Source organism: Mauremys mutica, chromosome 1, assembly GCF_020497125.1.
Source record: "Mauremys mutica isolate MM-2020 ecotype Southern chromosome 1, ASM2049712v1, whole genome shotgun sequence".
Classification (NCBI taxonomy): domain Eukaryota; kingdom Metazoa; phylum Chordata; order Testudines; family Geoemydidae; genus Mauremys; species Mauremys mutica.
In genome coordinates, this window is record NC_059072.1 from 149,410,497 (window position 1) to 149,434,735 (window position 24,239).

The 24,239-nt window shown below is 47.3% G+C and overlaps 1 protein-coding gene and 1 gene segment (V, D, J or C); both read left to right on the plus strand.

Annotated features, from left to right (window-relative positions):
* The first annotated feature begins 3,461 nt into the window (after window positions 1-3,461).
* LOC123356277 (anionic trypsin-like) lies at window positions 3,462-9,466 on the plus strand. 3 transcript variants are annotated; one of them, XM_044999395.1, is made up of 5 exons: window positions 3,462-3,514; window positions 5,463-5,616; window positions 7,289-7,542; window positions 8,297-8,433; window positions 9,020-9,466. In XM_044999395.1, the coding sequence occupies exons 1-5, from the start codon at window positions 3,475-3,477 to the stop codon at window positions 9,167-9,169; spliced, it is 735 nt and encodes a 244-aa protein (XP_044855330.1). In that variant the 5' UTR covers window positions 3,462-3,474; the 3' UTR covers window positions 9,170-9,466. The 3 variants fall into 3 exon arrangements, with proteins under 3 accessions (XP_044855330.1, XP_044855349.1, XP_044855340.1); XM_044999414.1 differs by lacking the exon at window positions 3,462-3,514 and adding an exon at window positions 4,154-4,270; XM_044999405.1 differs by lacking the exon at window positions 3,462-3,514 and adding an exon at window positions 4,160-4,208.
* Window positions 9,467-16,898: 7,432 nt separating this feature from the next.
* Window positions 16,899-24,239, plus strand: LOC123356316. The segment is given in 5 exon segments: window positions 16,899-16,941; window positions 19,888-20,220; window positions 20,659-20,676; window positions 21,466-21,572; window positions 23,944-24,239. Coding segments are annotated over 5 exon segments (495 nt in total).

Genomic DNA, 24,239 nt, shown 5'->3' on the forward strand with positions numbered 1-24,239 from the left:
GTAGCCAAAGCAGTCACTAAGCTGCTGCTACCAAAGGTAGTGACTCTGGGAAATGTGCAGGTCATAGTGGATGGCTTTGCTGCAATGGGATTCCCTAACTGTGGTGGGGCGATAGATGGAACCCATATCCCTATCTTGGCACTGGAGCACCAGGGCAGCCAGTACATAAACCGCAAGAGGTACTTTTCCATGGTGCTGCAAGCACTGGTGGATTACAAGGGACGTTTCACCAACATCAACGTGGGATGGCCGGGAAGGGTACATGACGCTCATGTCTTCAGGAACACTACTCTGTTTAAACGGCTGCAGCAAGGGAATTATTTCCCATACCAGAAAATAACAGTTGAGGATGTTGAAATGCCTATAGTTATCCTGGGGGACCCAGCCTACCCCTTGATGCCATGGCTCATGAAGTCATACACAGGCAGCCTGGACAGTAGTCAGGAGCTGCTCAACTACAGGCTGAGCAAGTGCAGAATGATAGCAGAATGTGCATTTGAGCACTTAAAGGCGCGCTGGCGCACATTACTGACTCGCTCAGACCTCAGCCAAACTAATGTCCCCATTGTTATTGCTGCTTGCTGTGTGCTCCACAATCTTTGTGAGAGTAAGGGGGAGACCTTTATGGTGGGGTGGGAGGCTGATGCAAATCACCTGGCCACTGATTACGCGCAGCCAGACACCAGGGCGATTAGAAGAGCACACCAGGAAGTGGTGTGCATCAGAGAAGCTTTGAAAACCAGTTTCATCACTGGCCAGGGTACGGTGTGACTATTGTGTTTGTTTCTCCTTAATGAAAACCCGCCCTCTTGATTGACTCATTCCCTGTAAGCAACCCACCCTCCCCCTTCGATTACAGCTTGCTTTCTAAGGAAATGAAATCACTATTGTTTAAAAAGCACGTATTCTTTATTAACTGATTATAAAAAGAGGGAAAGAACTGACAAGGTAGGCTGGGTGGGTTTTGGGAGGAGAATAGGAGGGAAGGAAAAGGCCACTAAAAAAGTTCAAAATAATGACAGCCTTTTGGTTGGGTTGTATACTGGGGTGGAGTGAGCGGGTGCACAGAGCCTCTCCCCACGTGTTCTTACACATCTGGGTGAGGAGGCTATGGAACTTGGGGAGGAAGGAGGGCAGTTATACAGGGGCTGCAGCGGCACTCTGTGATCCTGCTGCCGTTCCTGAAGCTTCACCAGATGCCGGAGAATGTCAGTTTGATCACGCAGCAGCCCCAGCGTTGCATCATGCCTCCTCTGCTCTTCCTGCCACCACCTCTCATCTCGAGTGTCTCTCCTCTCCTCACGTTGGTCCCTCCTGTCCTCACGTTGGTCCCTCCTGTCCTCACGTTGGTCCCTCCTATCCTCACGTTCACTAGCATCTTTCCTGTACTTTGATACCACGTCCTTCCACTCATTCAGATGAGCTCTTTCATTGTGGGTTGCTTCCATGATTTCCGAGAACATCTCATCTCGCGTCGGTTTTTTTCGCTGCCTTATCTGAGATATCCTTTGAGACGGAGGAGGGAGGCTTGAAAAATTTGCAGCTGCAGGAGGGAAGGAAAAAAGGGAAATAAGTATTTAAAAAGATACATTTTACAGAATAATGGTTATTCTTTTTCACTGTGAACAACACTATTCACATTACATAGCACATGTGATTTCAGTACAAGGTCACATTTTGCATCTTAATATTGAGTGCCTGCAGCTTTGGTGTTAGAGATCACAGACGCAAGTCCGGGCAACAGAATTCGGCTTGCATGCGGCCATGGTAAGCCATTGTCTTTCAGCTTCGGCAGCCTTCATATATCCAATGCCCTCCTTTCCCAAATATCAAGCAAAGCCCATTGAATGCTGCGTCTTTCCTGTTAATGTGCAGCAGCAGAAACCAAACTCCTCCCCATCCAATTCTCTGGGATGATCGCTTTACCCCTCCCCCATCACATGGCTGGTATCAGGGAAGATCCCTGCTAGCGAAATGCGAAAAAGCTCAGCGCCAATCATCCTCCCCTCATCCCCCCACTTGGCTAACTGCAGGGAAGGATTTTTTTTCAGCCACAGGCAAACAGCCCAGTAGGAATGGCCACCTCTGTCCCCTTAATTAAATTCCTGTATTTCAACCAGGTTACCATGCATGATATCACTCTCCTGAAGATAACACAGCGAGATAAAGAACGGATGTTACTTGAATGCAGCAAACACCGGGACCATACGCTGCCAGGCTTTGTCATGCAATGATACCAGATTACTTGCTACTAGCATGGCATGGTCAAGTGTCCTACCTGGAGGACGGAATAAGGCTGCACTGCCCAGAAACCTTCTGCAAAGGCTTTTGGAGTACCTCCAGGAGAGCTTCATGGAGATGTCCCTGGAGGATTTCCGCTCCATCCCCAGGCATGTTAACAGACTTTTCCAGTAACTGTACTGGCATCCCTGCCCCGGACCTTCCGTTTGCTTCTTTGGTTTTCTGGTAGGCTTGTCTGAGCTCCTTAACTTTCACACGGCATTGTACTGAGTCCCTAGTGTAGCCCCTCTCCATCATGGCCTTGGAGATTTTTCAAATGTTTTTTCATTTCGTCTTTTGGAACGGAGTTCTGCTAGCACGCAATCATCTCTCCATATAGCGATCAGATCCAGTACTTCCCATACGGTCCATGCTGGAGCTCTTTTTCGATTCTCAGACTGCATGCTTACCTGTGCTGATGAGCTCTGCGTGGTCACCTGTGCTGATCAGCTCTCCATGCTGGGCAAACAGGAAATGAAATTCAAACATTCGCAGGGCTTTTCCTATCTACCTGGGCAGTGCATCCGAGTTCAGATTGCTGTCGAGAGCGGTCCAATGGTGCACTGTGGGATAGCGCCCGGAGGCCAATACCGTCAAATTGCGGACACACTAACCCTAATCCGAAATGGCAATACCGATTTCAGCGCTACTCCCCTCGTCGAGGAGGATTACAGATATCGGTATTAAGAGCCCTTTATATCAATATAAAGGGCTTCATTGTGTGGACGGGTGCCGGGTTAATGCGGTTTAACGCTGCTAAATTCGATATAAACTCGTAGTGTAGACCAGGCCTCGGTGTACGGCACTACAAAGCTCACAGGGAAACCAAGCTACATCTATGGACCATAAAAATATTGCCATCAATTTTCACATTCATCACAGGAGCCCAGGACTGGCATAGCAGGGGGCTGCAGGGAAGGACTCAAGGGCATTGGCAGGGCTGTATGGAATTGGACATTTGCTCTTTTAATTTCAGGAAATGCTTGTTCCAGTCTCTGTGGCACCCACAGTCTCTTTATTATCTTTTTAGCTCAATAAGGTAACTATATTTGTCTGAACTGATGTAAGACCGTGGGAAGTGAGAACCTGGTGGGACCTTGCTTTGGGGAGACAACACTCTCTGAGAGGTATAAAGTGGAGTGATTTCTTCAGCAAAACTTATCACAGCTGACAGTGCTCACTAACAGCAACACCATGAAGTTTCTCCTGATTCTTGCCTGCTTAGGGGCAGCAGGTGAGTTTTCCAAAGCAGTTTAATTCTCCTGATCCTCTGATGCTCTCCAGGGATCATTGGTGCTCTACCACAAACCTACTGCTTTCCCCTTTTCTTTAGGTTTCCCTCTCTTTTTATCTCTCTTTCAGTCTGTCCCTTCTGTCTCCCTTTCTCTGCCCCCTTCAGACTTCTAAGTTTCTGCTTCCTCTCTGAGACACCGTTTTTCTCTGCATTTGCTTCTCTCTCTCTCTCTCTCTCTCTCTCTCTCTCTGTCTTTTCTTTGTGTACTTCTGTCTCCTTGCAATGAAACAAAAAAATTCCAGTGGCAGTTTCAATTGTTCTTGACATTCTTCTTCATTTCTTGCCCTAAACTGATGTGTATTGTTTCTGTTCACTGTTAAACAGCTATTATATTTCATGTCAGATGTGGCAGTCCTTTAGCGGTGAGTGCCATAATTCTTATTTATATTGTGATACAGGAGGGCCAGGGAGCAGTGATAGAGTGTTAGAGGGGAAGTATATAACTCCTAGGCTCATTAAGGCATGGTTCCCTGTAGAATAGGGAGGGTTGCTACAGGTTAATTGGAGCACCTGTAGTCAATTAAGGCCCTGTTACCAACCTAATAAAACCCCCTGCTTCAGGCAGTCAGGGGAGAAGGAGGAAGGACTGGAGTTTGGAGGCATGCCATGAGACTTCAAAGATCAGAAAATCGGAGTAAGGGAGACCCTGCCCAGCTGGGGAGGGAGACTCCCTCCCCCAGCATTTAAGGACCGAAGGTACCCCACCCAAGGGGGAAGAGGGCAAGAACCCACAGGGGTTAAGAGGGGCTGGGGCTCACAGTAAGGAGCAAACCCAGACCCCTTCCCCGCTTCCCTCCTTTACTACTTTCCCAGGCCACTAGCAGGGCCCTTGGTGCTCCAAGATGAGGGGCAATGGGTGGAATCTTAGCCCTCCGCCAAGAGAAGTGCAGGACCCACCATACTACATCGGCCATCTTGTTACTCTATATATATGAGTTTGTAAAACACTTGGAGGTCTTTCAGGGTTTTGCGATCTGAGAGAAATCTCCATCGTTATTTTACTGGGCAATGAAGGAACAGAGTTGATGAGACCACACTTGCTTTCTTCCAGAACCAGGATAGTTGTCACAGTCTCATGCCTTAGAGCAAGGGAGGGTAAACTACAGCCCGCAGGCCGGATCTGGCCTGTGAGGCCTTTCAATCTGGCCTGTGAGATTGCCAGCCCTGTGGCGCAGCGGGGCTAAGGCAGGCTGCTTGCCTGCCCTGGCCCCGTGCCACTCCTGGAAGAGGTTGGCACCATGTCCCTGTAGCCACGGTGGGGTGTGTGTGTGGGGGGGTGGCCATAGGGCTCCGTGTGCAGCCCTCTCCTGTAGGCACTGCCCCCTGCAGCTCCCATTGGCCAGGACTGGGGAACCGCGGTCAATCGGAGCTTCAGGGGTGGTACCGCAGGTGAGGGCAGTGCACGGCATAGCCACTTGCCCCGCCCCACCCCCAGGAGCCACTGCCAGACATGCTGGCCACTTCTGGGAGCAGCACGGGGCCAGGGCAGGCATGGAGCCTGACTTAGCCTCACTGCGTGCTGCTGCCACCCCAGAGCTGCTTGAGGTAAGGGGTGCCAGGCAGGAGCCCATACCCCAAACCCCTCCTGTGCCCCCTCCCACACCGCAGCCTCCTGCCCCAGTCCTACATTCATGGCCCTGCATACAATTTCCCCACCCAGATGTGTTCTTCGGGCCAAAAAGTTTGCCCACCCCTGCCTTAGAGGTGGTGGGCATGAAACATGGAAAATTTGAGGAGGGAGGGCTTCAAGAGATGTGGAGAAGACTCCTGTAAACCAAAGCTTTTAAGGGTATGATTAAATAATTTGATGCTCATTAGCTGCTGCTGCATTTCAAATCACTGGATTCCAAGTTATTTTTTTAACACCTGATTTCCTCATTTCCCTCAGTTGCTGTCCCTGTTGATGATGATGATGACAAAATCGTGGGGGGCTACACCTGCTCTGTCCCCTACCAGGTGTCCCTGAACTCAGGGTACCACTTCTGCGGGGGCTCTCTCATCAACAACCAGTGGGTCGTGTCAGCTGCTCACTGCTACAAATCGTGAGTGACGGTTAATACATTATATATTGCCTGTGGCCATGCAGCCTCTGGCTGAGATCTTGTCAGATCTAATCAGACCCGCCCAGTATGTGGATAGCAGAGCAATAAAGGAAAATCCATGTTCGGGGTGGCTCTAGGAATTTGGCCGCCCCAAGCAGGGTGGCATGCCGCAGGGGGCGCGCTGCCGGTCGCTGGTCCTGCGGCTCCGGGGGACCTCTTGCAGACGTGCCTGCGGAGGGCGTGCTGGTCCCGCGGCTCCAGTGGAGCATCTGCAGGCATACCCGCGGGAGGTGCACCGGAGCCGCGGGACCAGTGGATCCTCCGCAGTCATGCCTGCGGGAGGTCCGCTGGTCCTGCGGCTCCGGTGGACCTCCCGCAGGCATGACTGTGGAAGGTCCGCCGGAGCCGCCTGCCGCCCTGCCGGCAAAATGCCGCCCCAAGCACGCGCTTGGCATGCTGGGGTCTGGAGCCGGCCCTGTCCATGTTGCAGGGTGAGCTCCCAGTGCCCAAGGATGGTATCAGGAGGTGTTTCTGACCACCATGAAAGTTCCCACAACACTTTTCTCTGTAGTAGGGTTGACAGTCATCTGTCCAGGCCAATTTCCAAAATTGTTAATTACTTTCTGTTCTCCTTTAATTCCCCCAGAATTTTCAATTGGATCCATTCTTCTTCTTTATCTCTTGACCTAAAGTGTTAAGTAACCCTGCTAGACAGCTGCCCCATGCTTCCCTAGGGGTGGCTATATAACTGTGGAGGGGGTGACGTGATCCCTATATATACTTTCTATACAGAGCCTAGTTGTGCCCTTCAGTATCCAGATGCAATTGCCATTGCAGTTCATACTGGCTGAGGATAGAACTGGATCCACCTTTAGGGACGTAATTGAGCTTGGGATGAAAGTTTGTTACTGAAATGTAATATGTTATTGCTACTCCCACAACACTAAAGAAACTAAACCAGTCACCATTCCTGGGTTCTGGAAGGCTCTGGAGAGCTTAGCATACTGTAAGGACCATCCTGAGCTGACTCTGGGGCATAGTCTAGATCAGGGGTTCTCCAGCATACTCATTCTGCAGAGCATTTCACAAGTGAAGGGTCCTCTCCTGTACACACTCCACCAATGTGTTCTCAGAACCTTTCATTCTTTTCACCCTGGGCCACAGCTGGAGATCTACTGGACAGGTAGAGATTTCCCATCTCTATCTTTTATGATTAGAACTGACAGAGCTCGTGAATTTCAATTTGTGTCATGTAAACAAATATTCAACCAGAGCAAGAATCAGTCCTCCTGCCTCTGGACATCTGCCACTCCCATTTGGGATTAAGCATCAAAATTCCTCTTCCTGGTATGAATTAGACTCACTGGGAGAATTTAAGACCTTACTCTGAAGCATCTAGCTTGTGCCCCTAATGGGTGTTAGGTGTGTGATGGTCAACAGAGGAAACGGGGAATTTTGAACTATTCCCTGCCCATCAGATGGCCCATTGGTTTGATTTCAGTACGAAGACTATTATGAAAGCCAGTCACAATTATTTCACTTGTGATCTATGACAGAATTTGAATGTCATCACTACACAGTGCACTGAACTATGTAGTACCACCTAGTGGTCACATCTTATCATGCTAATTGTGGTTAACTGCCCTCCATGTTGCCTGGTTGATTTTTGCAGCCGCATCCAGGTGAGGCTCGGTGAATACAACATCGATGTGTTGGAAGGGGATGAGCAGTTCATCAACTCCGATAAAGTAATTCGCCACCCCAAATACAATTCGTGGGTCCTGGATAATGACATTATGCTGATCAAGCTGGCAACCCCAGCTGCCTTGAACTCCCGTGTTACAACCATCTCTCTTCCTTCTGCCTGTGTGGCGTCTGGGACTCAGTGCCTGATTTCTGGGTGGGGAAACACCCTCAGCAGTGGCTGTGAGTATGAATGTGCCTCATACATGACACACAGCCCCCTTATCTTATTATTACAATTATGGGACCCAGATACATCTCAGTCTTGACCTGCAGCTCTTTTTGCTTTTCCAGTCTTTGGGTCCACAAGCTTAGTCTGCCAATTACCCTCACTCCTGACTAACAGCCCCCCCTGCTATTCCAGTTCTGGGCTCCCCACACAGCTCTGCCAATGCCCCTCTGTCCTGCCTTACAGCCAGGGGCGGCTCCAGGCCCCAGCATGCCAAGCACGTGCTTGGGGCGGCATGCCACGGGGGCTGCTCTGCCGGTCACCGAGAGGGCGGCAGGCGGCTCCGGTGGACCTCCCGCAGGCATGGGAGGGAGGGAGGTCCGCAGGGGGAGGGCCGCCAGAGTCACGGGACCAGAGGACCCTCCGCAGGCATGCCTGCAGGAGGTCCACCGGAGCCAGTGACCGTCAGAGCGCCCCCCCATGGCATGACACCGTGCTTGGGGCGGTGAAATGTCTAGAGCCGCCCCTGCCTACAGCCCCCTGTTATTTCAGTTCTGGGCTCCCCACACAGCTCTGCCAATGTCCCTCAGTCCTTTTCTGAAATAACCCCTGTTATTCTATTCTAGTAATTGAGGTCCTCCTCACAGATGGTGCAGTAGTTTTTACTGACCTCTTCTTTATTGGATTCTCTAGCCCAGAAATCTTTGTATTAATTGGCTTCTCTGCTTTCTAAGATGAATCTTACTGTTCTCCCCTCTGTGTTGGCAGCTAACTACCCTGAGCTTCTCCAGTGTGTGGATGCTCCAGTCCTGACTGAGGCAGAATGCAGTGATGCTTACCCAGGACAAATCACTACAAACATGATCTGCGTGGGATTCCTGGAGGGTGGCAAAGACTCCTGCCAGGTGAGCTGCCTTTCATTTTCTCTTGTTCTGCAGAGACAGGGCTCAGCTGCTCTTGTCCCTCCTGTTCCAACCTTAGTGCCAGAACTCTGAGAACCTACAAAGAATTAACCACAAGATGTGATGAGGAAAAGAATGTGCTCAGGAGTTTGGAGGGTGTGTTTGGGGGTGTGAACTGGATGGCTCAAGGGACCAAGCTGTGAACTGCAGGGCATTTCACCTCTGGGTTATAAATGCAATTCAGTCTCTGATTGGGTTGAATAGGATGGACAAAACAAGGACAGAGGCAGGTGTCTGCTTCCAATCCAATCTCAGATCAGCAGATTTGGATACATTAGGCTTCTTACTGCAATCAGCATTATTCCAGGCACTGCTAATGGGTGTTAGGTGCGTGATGGTCAACAGAGGAAACTGGGAATTTTGAGCTATTCCCTGCCCATCAGACATATCCGAGCATATGGACTCTGCTGCTTCTTACCTAGTGCTTTCAAGATTCACCTGCTAGTTGAAACCTTTTCCCGATTAGCTGAATAGATTCCTCTGCCTGAATTAGCTTGTGTCGGTAACACCCAAATCCTTTCCCTCACAGGGTGATTCTGGTGGCCCAGTCGTGTGCAACGGTGAGCTCCAAGGAATTGTGTCCTGGGGGATCGGGTGTGCTTTGCAGGGTTACCCTGGAGTCTACACCAAGGTCTGCAACTATGTTGACTGGATCGAGGAGACCATTGCCGCCAACTAAGACATGCGTCTCCTGCTGGTCTCCTGATGACATTTCCTTTCCTCCCCCTTTAATTCATCTTTGAAAAGAACATAGCACAAATAAAAAGATATATTAGCTGTAGCAAGTACTTCCTTAGTGCCAGTGTTTTTTTTCCCTCTGGGTTTTTCATAACACACCTTACTGGTTCCCTAGCACCTCTCATTGCTAAAGTGCCGTGTAGATGGTGCATAATGGGATCACTGCCCCCACACTGAAGTGATCTCCCTTTGAGTGAAACACAGCAATACTCTGCATGGAAAAACTAGCTCAGGAAGTGAGGCAGGAGAGTGGATCCAGTTGTACCTACTGGAGGAAATTTAGGGAGGCTGTGTTTCTTCAGGATGGACTATGGCCAGGACTTCTTTAAACATACAAAATGGTTCATGGGTCTTTTAAAATAAGATTTAGTAGTCTGTGCAAAGTGGTGACGGGTAGCCCTAAAGATTGATTCACAATAGGAGACAAAACACAGGCAGCAACAGAACAGCACTCTCGTTCTCTTCCCCCCCACCCCAATACAGGATCATTCTGTAGGGTGTATTCTCTAGTGCGGAGTCCAGTGCTGTTCTAAATGACTTGAGTGATGGGGCCACCATTTCCCTCGGAGACCATTCCACAATCTAACAGATCTGTTAGAAAATATTTCCAGAAATCTCCCCACTTTGCTCAGTTTTGTCACATTTATTTGTGTACTTCTGGTCCTTTCTCCTCATTGAAATAGATTTAAGATGTCTTGCCTGCAGCAGTTCCCCTGAAGGTACACGCTCAGTGGCACTGGAACACTTTTTATAGTCGGGGTACTGAAAGCCAGTGGTCCCCAAACTTTTTATGTCACCCCCCCTTGCCCCTGTCCATGCCTCCTCTCCCCAAAGCTGGGACCAGAACCGAGCCATGGCTCTGGGAGATGGGGGACAGGGGTAAGGAGGCTGAGGCTGGGCAAGGGGCCAGCAGCAGGACCCCAGGTTTGGGGCCAGGAGCGGAGCCCCAGGTGCAGGGCTGTTAGTGCTGGGGCCCTGGGCATGGGGCCGGTGGCCTGGACCCTGTACAAAACCTGGGGGTGCTGCAGCAGCCCCCCGCACTCTTAGATCCCATGCCTATGGATACACTTGCACTCCTGTACCTCTGACTATCACACATACATCTGAAACCTTGACAATTTCAAACCCAAAGTGGAGGACGGTTTCCCTCTGCTGGCGCTCTGGAGAATTACCTCTTAAAGTTAACATCCAAGTGAGGCGACACCACCATCCACAGGAATCGTGATACAAAGTTAAATGGAAACAAAGGGAGAAAAGTGATTGACCAAAAGATCTCCATCTCACAGGACAGGTAGCTTGTGGGTTGGGGCTCATTAGTGACATTAAGGACATTAACAGCCACAAAGTCACTTCATTATTATCCTGAAAACTCTCCTTTGCCCTGACTAGAAAAAACTTGACAACGGTTATGCTGCTGCTGTGCAGAAACCACAGCCTGTCATGCTGACCAATGTTGTTTCATAGTTTCCATGTACTTACTATAGCCATCTGTTTTCTTCTTGGTTTACACTTAGATTGTAAGCTCTCTAGGGAAGGCCCTGTCTTATTGTTCTGTGTTTGTACAGCACCTGGCACAATACAGTCCTGGGGCACGACTGGGGCTCTGAATACAAATCATGCAAATGCCTCTTTATATACTAATAATAGTTGTTGTTATTAATAATAATAAAGTAGTATCAGAGGGGTAGCCATGTTAGTCTGAATCTGTAAAAAGCGACAAAGAGTCCTGTGGCACTTTATAGACTAACAGAAGTACTGGAGCATGAGCTTTTGTGGGTGAACACTTACTTTGTCAGACGCATAAAGTAGTAGTAGTCCAGAGAAGGTAAAATCAAAGCATAATTTTATAGAGACTTTACTATTGTGATAATGGTCCCTGTATTAATACCTAGAGAGACAGAAAGGCAAAGACAGATAAATTACACACTGTCCAGAGACGAGACAGCAACAAATGGGCAGTTAATATTAAATAATATTTTTTTTAATTTTTTTTAATTTTTTTTAATCCACTTTGAAAAGGCAAACACACACACAATTGTTCCCACAGGTTACTGGCTCCCAAGTGTGCAGAAGCACAAAGCTTTGGTGGTGCAGAACATTTGCTGTGGCAGAGGTGCTTATATTTCACTAGTGCTGAAAACCCTTCATTACTGTAGAGACGCACAGATCCAGCCAGTGTTTAAGTGGTCTAAAAAAGTGTGTGTCTGAAAAAAATGTGGGAATGGCACATTTGGTAAGACTGTTAAAGTGTGCCCCTGAACAACCCAGCTCGCTCTATCTATCTAGGGCAAATCTGTGACCCCCTTGTGACACCCCCCTGCGTGCATGCACCCCTCCCCCCCAAACACACACACACACTCTCTTTAAGCACTGCATTTTGCCAGCATCCCAAATGCCCAGCTGGCCCCCCGCCCTGATGCTAAGTACTGCCGCTAGCCCCTCTCTCCTCTGCAAACCTGCTGAGGCCTTACTAGCTACTCCCTACTGAATAGTCTGTGTCAGGATTTCTTGTGTGTGTATCGCTTCCTAGTGCTGGCTGCCTGAGAAGAGCTGGTCTCATAGGTAAGAGGGCTGGACTGGCTTTGGGTGGGTGGGTGTGTGCCCCCTACTGGATGATTCTGTTAGAGCTTTTTCATGTGTCTGCTCCTTCCCTTGGCTGGCTCAGTGTGTGCGGGTTTTAGAGTTAGCTGACATGACATCTTCCTTCCTGGGATGCACCACAACTGCCCTGCAAACAAGCCTCTGGGGAAGGGCTCACCTCCAAGGGCTATTTTATGTGCGATGTAGGTAAACAGGATGTCATGTGACCTGACCTCATGCCCACTGAGAACATCTATATAACGATGGTGCTTGACAGAATCGACCATCGTCTCTGTTGCTTGACCCCATTACTGATAGTCTCAGCAAAGAAGTGAAGGACTGAATAGGCGACGGCGGCTCAGCTCTCCTCATGTTCCCAGATGAGATCTCTTCAGGGTAGAGATTGCAACACATTGGGCATGAAAGAAACCTGCATTGACGCTGCCTATGGTATGCCACTCAGAGGTTTGCCATTCCGAGGATAAACAGAAGCCTCAGACTCCTGGGACTGTCAATCTAGCTCGTCTCTCTAGCACTGTGCTCACAAATCTGGGCATAAACAAGTACAACACAGCCCAGGTTTTCAGAGAAAATATCAAGGCTCAGGGAATGGGAAAGGCAAAGGGACAGAGGGGTGCGAAAGGAACCTGCAGAATGCTGTGGAGGTAGAAAAAAGCTGTCTCTGAAAACAGCTCACTAACGAAAAAGCTTGTCACTGATTTATTCTAGCCATGGAATAAGGCATCTGCTAAAAATATGTGTTATGAAGAGATGGCTATAGTTAGACATAATCCTTCCTTTATATATATATATATATATACACACACACACACACACACACACACACACACTTCCTCCACAAATGCCGTAACAGAGCAGCTGAGGAAATAGATTGTGGTTTCAGAGAAGCTCTCTGATGGTGATTGGCTGATGTCATGGAGGGGTGGAGCCTTGGGTGGGATTGTTTTTGTATGAGATTGTAACGTTGTGGGGACAGGGGGCCCACGGTGATACATTCCCTAGGGAGGCCTTTACAAAAACCTCCCTGGGGGGTATCCCATTTGAGCGTGTGCCAGGACAGATATAGCACAGTCTGCAGCACAGCAGGCACATTCTGCCTGGGCTGTGCCTAGAATGTGCAGTAGTGAGGCATGTGGACGGCATCTGGGACATACTTAGGCCATTCTACAGCATGCAGGCACTTTCCACCTGGGTCTGATATATATATATAGAAGATGGCAGCACAGCATGAGTTCTACCTGGGACGTACCTAGAGCATTTGGCTCCACTCCATCGGGGATGCAACAGAAAGATCAGCAGCTTTGCCTGCAGATTCTACCTGGGAAGTATTTATGTTTGGTAGGACAGCCCATCCTGGGCTGGAGCTAAAACATTTGTGAGCACAACAGATTCAGCTGGGATATACCTAAAATGCATGTCAGTGCAAAAGGGAGAGACTTCATATTTTGCTGGTTTGATAACCTCTTGCAATAAGTGGCCCATTATTCATGTGAAAACCCTCCCAGAAAAAGACAACCCAAAACATAACAGAGACCTGACAGAAATGTGACTTGCTGTGTCAGCTGCAAAACACAGAGGTAATAGTGATTTAAGTGTAAAACTCCGTTGGATCTTTCAGTCTCCAGTTCAGCTTCCTGTATCCTTTGGGCTTGGCTGATCATAGTGACAGGATTAAGGCTTCTTTTTGACCCTCCTCATTATTAACTCAGGGATGGCAGTGACTGAACTTCCAGGACTATCTTTGGGATTTGGGGTTGATTTCTTTAATCTACTAGAAAACACCATAGTGTCCTTTCAGGGTCTTCCTAGGACTTTGGCACTCTGATAGCAGGGGAGACAAAATCAGGAGCTCTTTGCTTTAATTCAGGGATAAAATTCACTCTCTGCAAGCACCTGTTTATAGTTATTCCTAGGTCCCATTAAGTAACTACTTCATAGCACATTGTACACCCACTAGTTACAGAGTGAATGGCTGCCTACTCATTGGAACACAGGACTGGGAATCTGGAGCTACTAGTCACCAAGAGGTTCTGTTCTTGGCACTGTCACTGACTTGCTTGATAACCTTGGGCACCTCAGTTTCCCCATCTGTAAAATGGGGACAATATCTATTGATCTCACTGGGGTAGGTGAGGACTGTTTAGATAATGTCTGTAAAGCAATTGGAGTGTGAAATTTAAATAAAACAATAATAGGATCAATAACTAATGAACAGTACTCTAGTTAAAGCTTAGTATTGCACAGAAGCAATGCAGACTGTTTTTATGCCAATGATCACTAAACTAGGGCTGAGTGGCCCTCACATCTCTGGGATTTTAGATAAAGTAAACACCTCTTATGTCTGTCCACATCATCTGGAGCATATCTCTTTCTTCTGCTTATGATTCAGCCCCTTGTCACTGTGACCAACGATAAAGTCTATTTTGGTGCAGGCACAAAACTCACTGTGTTAGGTAAGAAAATCCCATTTTTCTTTATAATCCTTTGAAATCCCAGCTCTCCCCTTTTGAGAACAACCCCCCATCCACATCCCCCTTTGGGTATTGAGTTGGTGTTTTCCCAGTGTGCCAATTACCAAGCCTACTTCGGAGAAGGGACTAAACTCACCGTTCTAGGTAAGGACATAAAATTCCTTGTGGGTTGCTGAATGAATGTAATGTATGTGAATAATGGGGCTGCCCTGGCAAACAATTAGGAAGGGTGAAGGGCTGTGATATATCTGTGTATACTAAATTTTTATTAATATAACAACCTCTGAAAAATCTCTCTGATCCACAAAGGCGTAAGTATTCCCCTAGAGAGCTAGTTATTCTGGGGCTACAGAGCATTAAAAACCAACACATGCATCAGCAGGGACTGAGTTACAATCACGTTTTAGACAGCACAAACAATAGTGTATAGGGATCAAACCAGAGTCCATTAACTTCAGTAGCTCTGGTCCCTTTGGGATTGAACATACACATGTTTTGTCTGGGATGACAGGGTAAGCCAAACAAATATGCATGATATTTTTAACAGACAAAATAGAACAACAAACAAACGATCTGTTTTGTCACAAGCCGTGCTCCCAGATACCTTGTGCTCTAATTCCCAGTTGCTCTTTTTCCATCCACTTGGACACAGGACCCCTAACAACAGACCAAACGGGGCAGACTTCTTGGCACAGCTATCCAAGGAAAAGGGATCATTTAGCCAATGGAAAGCTTAGTGCAATGAGAATCCAAAAATCCCAGGAGCAGATGATGCTTACTGACAACAGCAAGCTAGGTCTAATGCATGTGGTTCAAACACAATAAAAGGCTTTTGGGGGATACTCCCATGTAGGCCCCCCATTTGGATTTGGATGTCCCCAACTTTGATGGGCAAAACAAGGTTGCCTATATAACCCTGAAAAAATGACCACTGTGTTGTCATTGGCACACAATTCTCCCCAGGGTCAATGTACTTGCTAGCACCAGTCTTTTGATTGCACCAGCCCCTTTGTAATGAGGATGTAGAAGGATTATGAGTTATTGATGGTGATTTCCACAACAGAGACAGTCACAGAGAATCGTATAGTAATTTTTAAGTGATTAACAAATCTTTATCAGATATGAGTAAGTCTCAGGTACCTGGCCTGAAGGAATTCAAGGTGTAGGACCCAGACTGACTGCAGCCAACAATGTTGCAAAGTGCACTTTGAAGGTTTCTGGTCAAGACAGGGAAGAAAACCTAATGGAGCAGAGAGGATCTCCCCTTGATACTTGCTGAAAAACCTTTATCCTTATTGTGTTCAGGAAATTCTGAACAGCCTAGGGGATGGGACAAGCTGCTAAGGAATGATGTGGAATCACTACCTCTGGAGATCAAGGCAGAGACTAGAAGCCCATCTATTAGGGATGGTTTAGGGACAGTGAACTCAGTCCTGCCGTGACAGAGGGGAATGGACCGGAAGGTCCTTGCTAACCTTATACGAATCAATATTTGTTTTAACGGAGTGTAAACATCAAGTAAGATAAGACTTAGATGAGGGAGGGGGTGAGAGATACCAGGATGACCATGAGCAAAAGGAAGGATTCTGGATAGATATTAGAAAGTATTTCCTACAGTGAGTCTGACTGAATCTCCCATCAGCTGAGTCATTTAAACCTGGAGTAGATAGACCCCTGAAGAAGACACTGCAGGGACCAGACTTGTATTGGCCCCCAGTAGGGATGGACTTGGTGTGACCTAACAGATGGTTTCCATCTCTTATTTCAATGGCATTATAATTTGTTGTGCGTTTGGTTTCTCCTTCTGTTTGTGCATGGCAAGGAGGGGGATAGATTGCAGGATAGGTTGAGCAGAGTGAGTTTGGAGGGAGGTTTTCCTGCAGCTGCATAATGGTGTGAGCTCTGAAAGACTATACTTTGGCGATGGCACCAAACTCACTGTCCTAGGTAAGAGAGAAGCTCAAGTTGTGTGTTGTTTGTGTTATTATTGAGGTATTGCCATATAAGACCTGACCAATGCTTCACCTAGTCCTGTGTCCCACTTACTGGAACAGACCTCTAGTCCATCTAGTCCAATGACCCATAGATAATACCAGATGCTTCAGAGGCATGTGTGACCCCCACCCCATCCATAAAGTAGCTGCTAGTGCCATCTGTTATCATAGCGGCAGGCCTGACACCAAGCAATGGCCAAGACAAGTCCTGGAGCCTGTGGATTGATAGCCCTGTGTTTTTACCGTAGCTGGTGTTATTGCATGTTGTACTCTGAGCCATATGTGTGTTTAATTTGTTTTGGATTCTCCCATGGTACTAGGTCAATCCCCTCACTCTACAGAGCAATTACATAGGGCTAAAAAGATAAAATGTGATGGTGTGTGTGTGTGTGGGGATGTTGCAGTGACTTACTCCTTGTGTCCTCTCTGGGCTGAGATGTATTATAACATGAACACTCACTGGGAGTCCTGTGACAGGAGAAGGAAAGGAGTAACAGCTCTCTCCAACCATTCCTGAAGGGAGTAAGGAGGTTGGGGTGAGGGGGGAGAGAGGACTCGTCCCCAGTCCATGTGGTTTTTGCAGCTCTCCTGCCTCACTGTGTAACTAGAGCAGTACTTCGGAGATGGGACCAGGCTCATGGTGTTGGGTAAGGATAGAGATGGTGGTGGGGTGTCTGGGAGAGGATAGCCTGATGGCATCTCTGGGACTGTTGCACTCCACAACAGTCTTCTCTCACTGACCCCAGTAAAATGTCTGACTGACTGTCTGTCACTCTATCTTTGTCTTGATTTTCCTCTCTCTGTAATGTTCTTATTCCCTCTCTCTCTTTGTCTCTCTTTGTCTTCTGCACACAGTTCTCTCTTGTCCCGCTCTTTCACCCTCTATGGGGGCTGTTTTGAGGTAGATAAGACAGAAAGGACATTGTAGAATCATACACTCCTCTTTGCCTCCTGTCTTTTGCTGTCTAATGCCAGAGCTTAGTCTGATTGTAGTCTCCAGTGATACAATCTGGCCATGATCGCTACAAAGTTTCCTGAGTTGGGAAGCAGTGGGGGCTGGGCTAGGCTTTAGCAGTTGTGGGTTTTATTCTGACAGTTTACAGCTGTGTTCTAATACCTCTCCCCTTATCTTTGGAGCTGGCACTGTGCTCACTGTTACAGGTAAGAGGTCATGATTTATCTCCCCACTCCCCTGAAGGACGCTTAAAAGTTTCCCTTATGCTAGTGACATGTAGCATTCACACAAGTGGAGGTGAGGGAAAACTGGCAAGACAATTATTCAAGGCACAATCTCTACCCAATTGGCCTTGCCATGAATATAAGGGGGGGGGGGAACGATGATAGTGTACTCACCTATCAAAAAACATTGACTTTGGCAAGTGGGTATATAAAATAGACTATTCCTAGGCTACTGTATCAATAGATTTCTTTCAGATTCTCTCTTTTTGTGTGTCTGCCTGTATGTCTCAATCTCTGTTTCATTCCTAGTCTGTCCATTTCTCTGGCCTGTGTGTTTTGCAGTGTTGTTGCAGCTGTGTTGGTCCCAGGATATTAGAGTGACAAGGGGAGAGAGGTAATATCTTTTATTGGACCAACTTCTGTTGGTGAGAAAGATCTGATTCCAGGCCTGAAGAAGAGCTCTGTGGAGCTTGAAAGCTTGTCTCTCTCACCAACAGAAGTTGTTCCAATCAGGGCCACACAGAGGATTCAGGGGGCCAGGAGTCTTTGGAGGCAGGGGCCCCCCACCACCGAATTGCTGCCAAAGACCTGGCACTTTGGCAGCGGGTCCCGGGGTGGAAATACCCCCCGCCGTGGGTCTTCGGGGCACTTCGGCAGCAGGTCCCGGAGCGGAAGGACCCTCCGCCACCAAATTGCCACTGAAGACCCGGAACGGAAGAAGCTCTGGGGGCCTGGACCCCACGAGAGTTTTCCAGGGTTCCTGGAGTGAGTGAAGGACCCCGCTCCAGGGGCCCCGAAAAACTCTTGTGGGGGCCCCTGCAGGGCCTGAGGCCTGGGGCAAATTGCCCCACTTGCCCCTTCTTCTGGGCAGCCCTGGTTCCAATAAAAGATATTATCTCACCTACCTTGTCTTTTTGCGTTTTATCCTTCTCTAGCTCTGTCTCTTTCTTTGCCTTTCTTTCCCTAGCTCTCTCTCTCCTGCCCCCTCTCTTTGTCCTCCTTTTTCTTCTCTGTCTGTTTGTCTTTGTTTCTCTCTCTGTTTCCATGTCTCCTCTCTCTATTCCTCGAGGGCAGGATCTGATCAGCACACTGAGCATTTACATATGCCAGAGAGGCTTTGAAGGCAACAGAATACAGTTCGCAAAACAAAACACTAATTATGATGGTGGGGACAATAAAAGGGATCATATGGCAGAGAGTTGCCTACAAGGAAGAGGAAAATACTAGATACTGTGGCTTCAAAACTAATGCTAGCATTTTAAGGGGAGAATAAGATGATGTGAGCTTATCATCAGTAACTCAGGGCATGTTGTATCTCAGAATGCCACGTTCCCAAAGGGTGTTCTCTGTCTGTATGCCTCTATCTGTTTCCATGTCTCCACTCTCTATTCCTCGAGGGTTTGCCACGACAGGCCAGACAAGGCAGGAAAAGATTCTACATCTCTAGCAGGAGTTTGGCATCTTTGTAATAAAACAGAGAAGCTTATGTAAGGAATGTGATGCCCCTTTAAGGGCCAAGCACAGATACAACAGCCAAATCTGAAAGTCAAGATGTAAGGCTGTGCCAGTTAAAGCCAAAGCAGTGATCTGGAGTTGCTCAATTTGGTGAGGGTCCATCTCTCAAGGCAGCTCCAGGCGTCTTCCTGGAGAGCCTTCCTCCAGCCAGAGGGGGAAGGTTAACTCCTTCCCTGCCAATGCCTGAATGGGGCCTGTAAACCGATCACATTGTAGCATAATTCTGAGTAATACACTATTATGTCTTAAGTATCAGAGGGGGTAGCCGTGTTAGTCTGGATCTATAAAAGCAGCAAAGAGTCCTGTGGCACCTTATAGACTAACAGACGCATTGGAGCATGAGATTCCGTGCATCTGATGAACTGGGTATTCACCCACGAAAGCTCATGCTGTAATACATCTGTTAGTCTATAAGGTGCCACAGGACTCTCTGCTGCTTTTATTGTGTCTTATTACACCTCCCCAAACACTCTGTAATTGCTATGAACATATTGCTTATTGTGTCTTACAATGCAGCACACTGCATACAAGGAACACACTGCATGTTTTGTCTGATAACACCCAGGGATACATTTCCCTGTCAATATGGAGGCATGGGTTCGGTAGTATCCTTTTAAATAATTTGGGAGTTTGGAGTCCCCTAGTGTGCCTCCCAGTCTTCTGTTGCAGAAGGCACCAGAACTCTGTCTCAGCCATAGTCTGTATGTAGCTAGGCCTGCTATGTTCTGATCTAGTTAGTAAACATGGTGCCTTGGGGTCTAGCCGTGTCTGTGTGGTTTCCTTGCATTATTAATGTTGTATCGAAAGCAAAGACACAATCAGTACCCTGAGGGGTTGTTGGCACAAGGCAGGAGAGTGTTTGTTCAGGGCCGTCTGTGCCATGTTGCTTTCTTTTCCAGAGGTTGGGCTCAATATCACCTCCCCCAAAGTGGCCATCTTTCCCCCGTCAAAGCAGGAGATCAAAGAGAAGGGGAAAGCCACTCTGGTGTGCCTGGCCAGAGATTTCTACCCCGACCACATCAAGCTGGTCTGGCAGGTGAATGATGCTGACAGGGAAGACGGGGTGAGGACAGATGAGTTTTCCACTTGGGATAACACATCAAAATCATACTCGCTGACCAGCCGCCTGAGGATCTCAACCCAAGAGTGGTTCAACTCCAAGAACAGTTTCCGGTGTGCTGTGAAGTTCCACCTGGATGAGATCCAGTATGAAGTGATCAGAGGTGGAGATGGTGAGTAGTGATTGAGCATTACATTATCATATGAAATGGAAAACAATCAAAGTGAAAACAAAAGCAAAAGGAGATGAAAGAGAGAGAAAATAATCCCCACAGAAACACAAAGAGAAAGACAGTGTTCATCTGCAAATGTGCAGGTTCATGGACACACATATAAGAGTACATGTAAGAGTATGTGCCAGGACTATATGTGTATGTTCACAGGGATACATATTTGCACTGGCATAGTCTTTTTATACATGTATATAATCAAGCACATTTTCATAGCTCTTTAGAGAATTTAGCTAAGAAACACTCTGAAGAGTCTATAATCTAAATAATATGAGTAAGTACCACTAATACCATCAGTATGTAACATCCCAGAAAATCTGAAGCCTGTATTCTGTCAGCTCTGAGGAAACTGTGGCTTACAATCCTTTCTTTGCCTTTCAGGGTGTGGCATCACTGAAGGTAGGCATTTCCTCTCACTGCCTCTATCTCACCAGGAATTTAAACTCCCTTACTAGCAGACACTGTGTACAGGGTGTGTCAGGAAGAGTTTAAGGCCACAGGGGACCACTGGATCATCTATATATGAATATCACAAGCCACCAACACCCCCACACTAAAGCTAACAACCAAAATTAGACCAAAGTACTACAGCCCACAGGAGACTAGACTATTATGTGTGGGAAATGTGTTATGTTTCTCTGCACTAAGAGAGAAGCAAGAACTTCCAGTGTAAAATGTCCGGTAGAGTATATGAATAAAAGATAACTAAAAAGTGCAAAAGAAAAACCTACATGTGAGAGACAGTGCACTGAGAATGCCTCCTCCGGAGGCTCCCTTTGTAAATTACACAAAGGGGATCATGGGACCTTCCTCATCCAATCAGATTTGCTCCCTCGGTCTTCCCTCTCCTTCAGTATAATTATAAACAGAAGATGTCTTCAGACTGGAAAGTTACCAGCTTAGTTATTACTCATAGAAGGCCCATCTATGAAACAGGTATTCTCCAAATGGCTCTGTGAGGCATTAAAAGCATTAAAGTGCCAGTGAATATCAGGAATATAAATACAAATGCCATGCTATTCAGTTTTATTTGGTGCCTGGTGTAACCAGATATCCAGCCCAGTTTTTCAGTGATGTATATTAAGACCTTCTATTCCTCACTGTGGATTTCTTATTTGACTGTTGATACTCTAGATGTAGATTCCCCAGATTATATAATTCCATAAATAATCAGTGTTTGATTTACAGAATCCTACATGCGATCTGGCAACTCTACAAAGCTCACCTACCTGGTGCTCTTGTGGAAAGCCATGCTCTATGCCTTGCTGGCGAGCGCTCTGGTGTGGCGAGTCAAGGTAGGCTGGCCAGTTGGTTTTTGTTTGGGTTGGCAAAATCAGAGGTTCAAGGATGCAACAGGGACATCGGATGCAGAGAATGCTAGCAATGGGCAAAGACCTACAATCTTGTCCTTCCTTTTCCCAGCCATTGAAAGGTTGTTTTCCATATATCTTGCAGGGCTTTGTCTAGTCTAGTATAATGTCCCAAATGATGAGGTTTCCACCACTTCCCTTTCACAGTCTAATAGAAACTCACTGTTAGGAAAGGTTTCCTGATACCCAACACAAATATTCCTTTTCAGGGCACTTGTTAACACATGAGGAAAGCTCAAAAGAATTAACTATAGCTTCTCTAGAGTATGACTATGGTGGCTATGTTAACATTCTATGTGTATTGGAAAGAGTGCACATGGAGAGGAATAGCTAAGTGGTTTCTGAGGAGATCCTGGGGTTAATGGGATGAATTTGAATACAGGGGAGACTTTTGACTGTTGAATGATGTTTGGTTGAATGATCTCCTTGAGGGATGTGGTGGAAGTGCCATCACATGACTCATTTAAACCTCGGCTTGGACAAAGCACTAGAACATAGACCTCATGGACCAATCCAGGGAGTTATGGACAGATGGGCACGATGCTGCCTACTGCATTAAGTCTTTCCCATCTCTATTTTCTCACTGAGTCTTTGTTCTGTGTTTGTACAGTGCCTAGAACAGTGGGGTCCTGGTCCATGACTGCTCTTAGGCACAATGGCAATACAAACAATAAAAAATAATAATACACTTGTGTGATGGCACTGGACTTTTCATAACATTTTGGATGACTCTTGTACGTGGCTCAGTTTACCCTATGTGGGGCATGTTTAAATAGGTGGGAGGAAAAGGGTGTTTACTCATTGCAGAGACTCAGAGATATAGGTGGGACTGATGCCTACCTGCCTGGGGTCCCGGTCCCCATGCCCATGGATTGTCCCAGAAGACACTGGCCACTCCAATTGCCTGGACATTTTGCACCTTGCAACAAATGACCATGGATCGGCCACCCTCCTTAAGAAGCCAGCTGGGTGTGACCAACTGAATAACAAAGGACTGGGGAGGGACCAGAGGGGTTGTATCATGTGGGCTGCTTTCTGTGCTGGCTGAGAGTCACTGCAGAGTCAGGATGTCATAAACAGATAGTTAAGGGTTAATGCCTCTTTTACCTGTAAAGGGTTAAGAAGTTCACCTAGTCTAGCTGACACCTGACCAGAGGAACCAATGGGGGAACAAGATGTTTCAAAAGGAAGGAGGGAAGTTTTTCCTTTGTTGAGAGTTTCAGTTTCAGCCGGAGTGGAAAAGATCAAGGAACCAGCCTCTTAGCAGAGTAGTAAGTTTAGAAAGGAATAAATAGGTTTATGTTTATTTCTTTGTAACCTGTCTTGTGAAATTAGAGGTAGAATCAAATTGGGTATTGGGATATTTTCACTGGTGTACTAAGTTTTTGCCCAGGGGAATATCCTCTGTGTTTTGAATCTGTTGTCTGTGAGAGTAGCTGGTATGCTAATCTCTCCCAGAGTGTTTTCTTTTACCTTTCTTTTCTTTAATTAAAAGCCTTTTTCTTAATACCTGATTGATTTTTCCTTGTTTTTTAGATCCAAGGGGGTTGGATCTGGATCCACCAGGAGTTGGTGGGAGAAAGGAGGGGGGATGGTTAATTTCTCCTTGTTTTAAGATCCAAGGGGTTTGGATCTGTGTTCACCAGAAAATTGGTGAAGTCTCTCAAGACTACTCAGGAAAAAAAACAGTAGTGCTCGGGGGGCGGGGGGGTGACGACAGCAATACCAGATCTAAGCTGGTAATTAAGCTTAGAAGTGTCCATGCAGGTCCCCACATCTGTACCCTAAAGTTCAGAGTTGGGAAGGAACCTTGACACAGGAACTCAGGGGTGCATTGCTCCCTTTGAGTGTGTAAGTCTCCCTTCTGTGTCCAACTCAGGTGGACTTGCTGAAGGGAGCTCACGGCATGAAGCATGGGTGCTGAAGGCTCTGAGGTTGGGTCCCAGGAGGCAGTGAAGCTGAGTGTCTTACCCCAGTGAGAGAGTGTGACCCTAAGGGTGCTGACATACTGAAGGGATCCTCCAAGGGACTTTTACAGAGCTATTTGAGAGCACTGGACCTGTGGATCTGTGACGACTTGTGTGAAAAGGGTGTAAAACTCTAACAAATCAGAACGGCAGTGACACCAGATGTAAGGCAGTGGAGACTCTACTGGCAACAAAGAGGGGAAGTGCACTGGGCCAGATGATGCACTGACTGTTTTGCATTGCTCTGTGATGCACAGCACCTTGTGAATCTGGACCATTGTTTCTATGGGGTGGTCACTTTTGTTTGTGTTTTTCTTTCTTCTGTTTAGGCTGGTGACAAGCTGAGCAGAGAATAAATTGGAACTCGTCTCCAGCACCTCAGGAGGAGCACAGCTAAATTTATCTACTGCTCCGAATCCTCCAGGGAGAAGGATTTTGCTTCTGCCTGCACTCTGCCGATATTCCATTCTGTGGAGGGATTTGATGGGTAGAGTAGTTCCTCTCTATCCAGCTCTTTCAGTAGTCACTGATGGCTCCCCTTGCCCCCAGAGCTTTAAAAGCTAGATAACTACCCATAGTGAGGGACTGAGGGGGCTGCCCCCTGAAGCCATAATAAAGTCTTGGT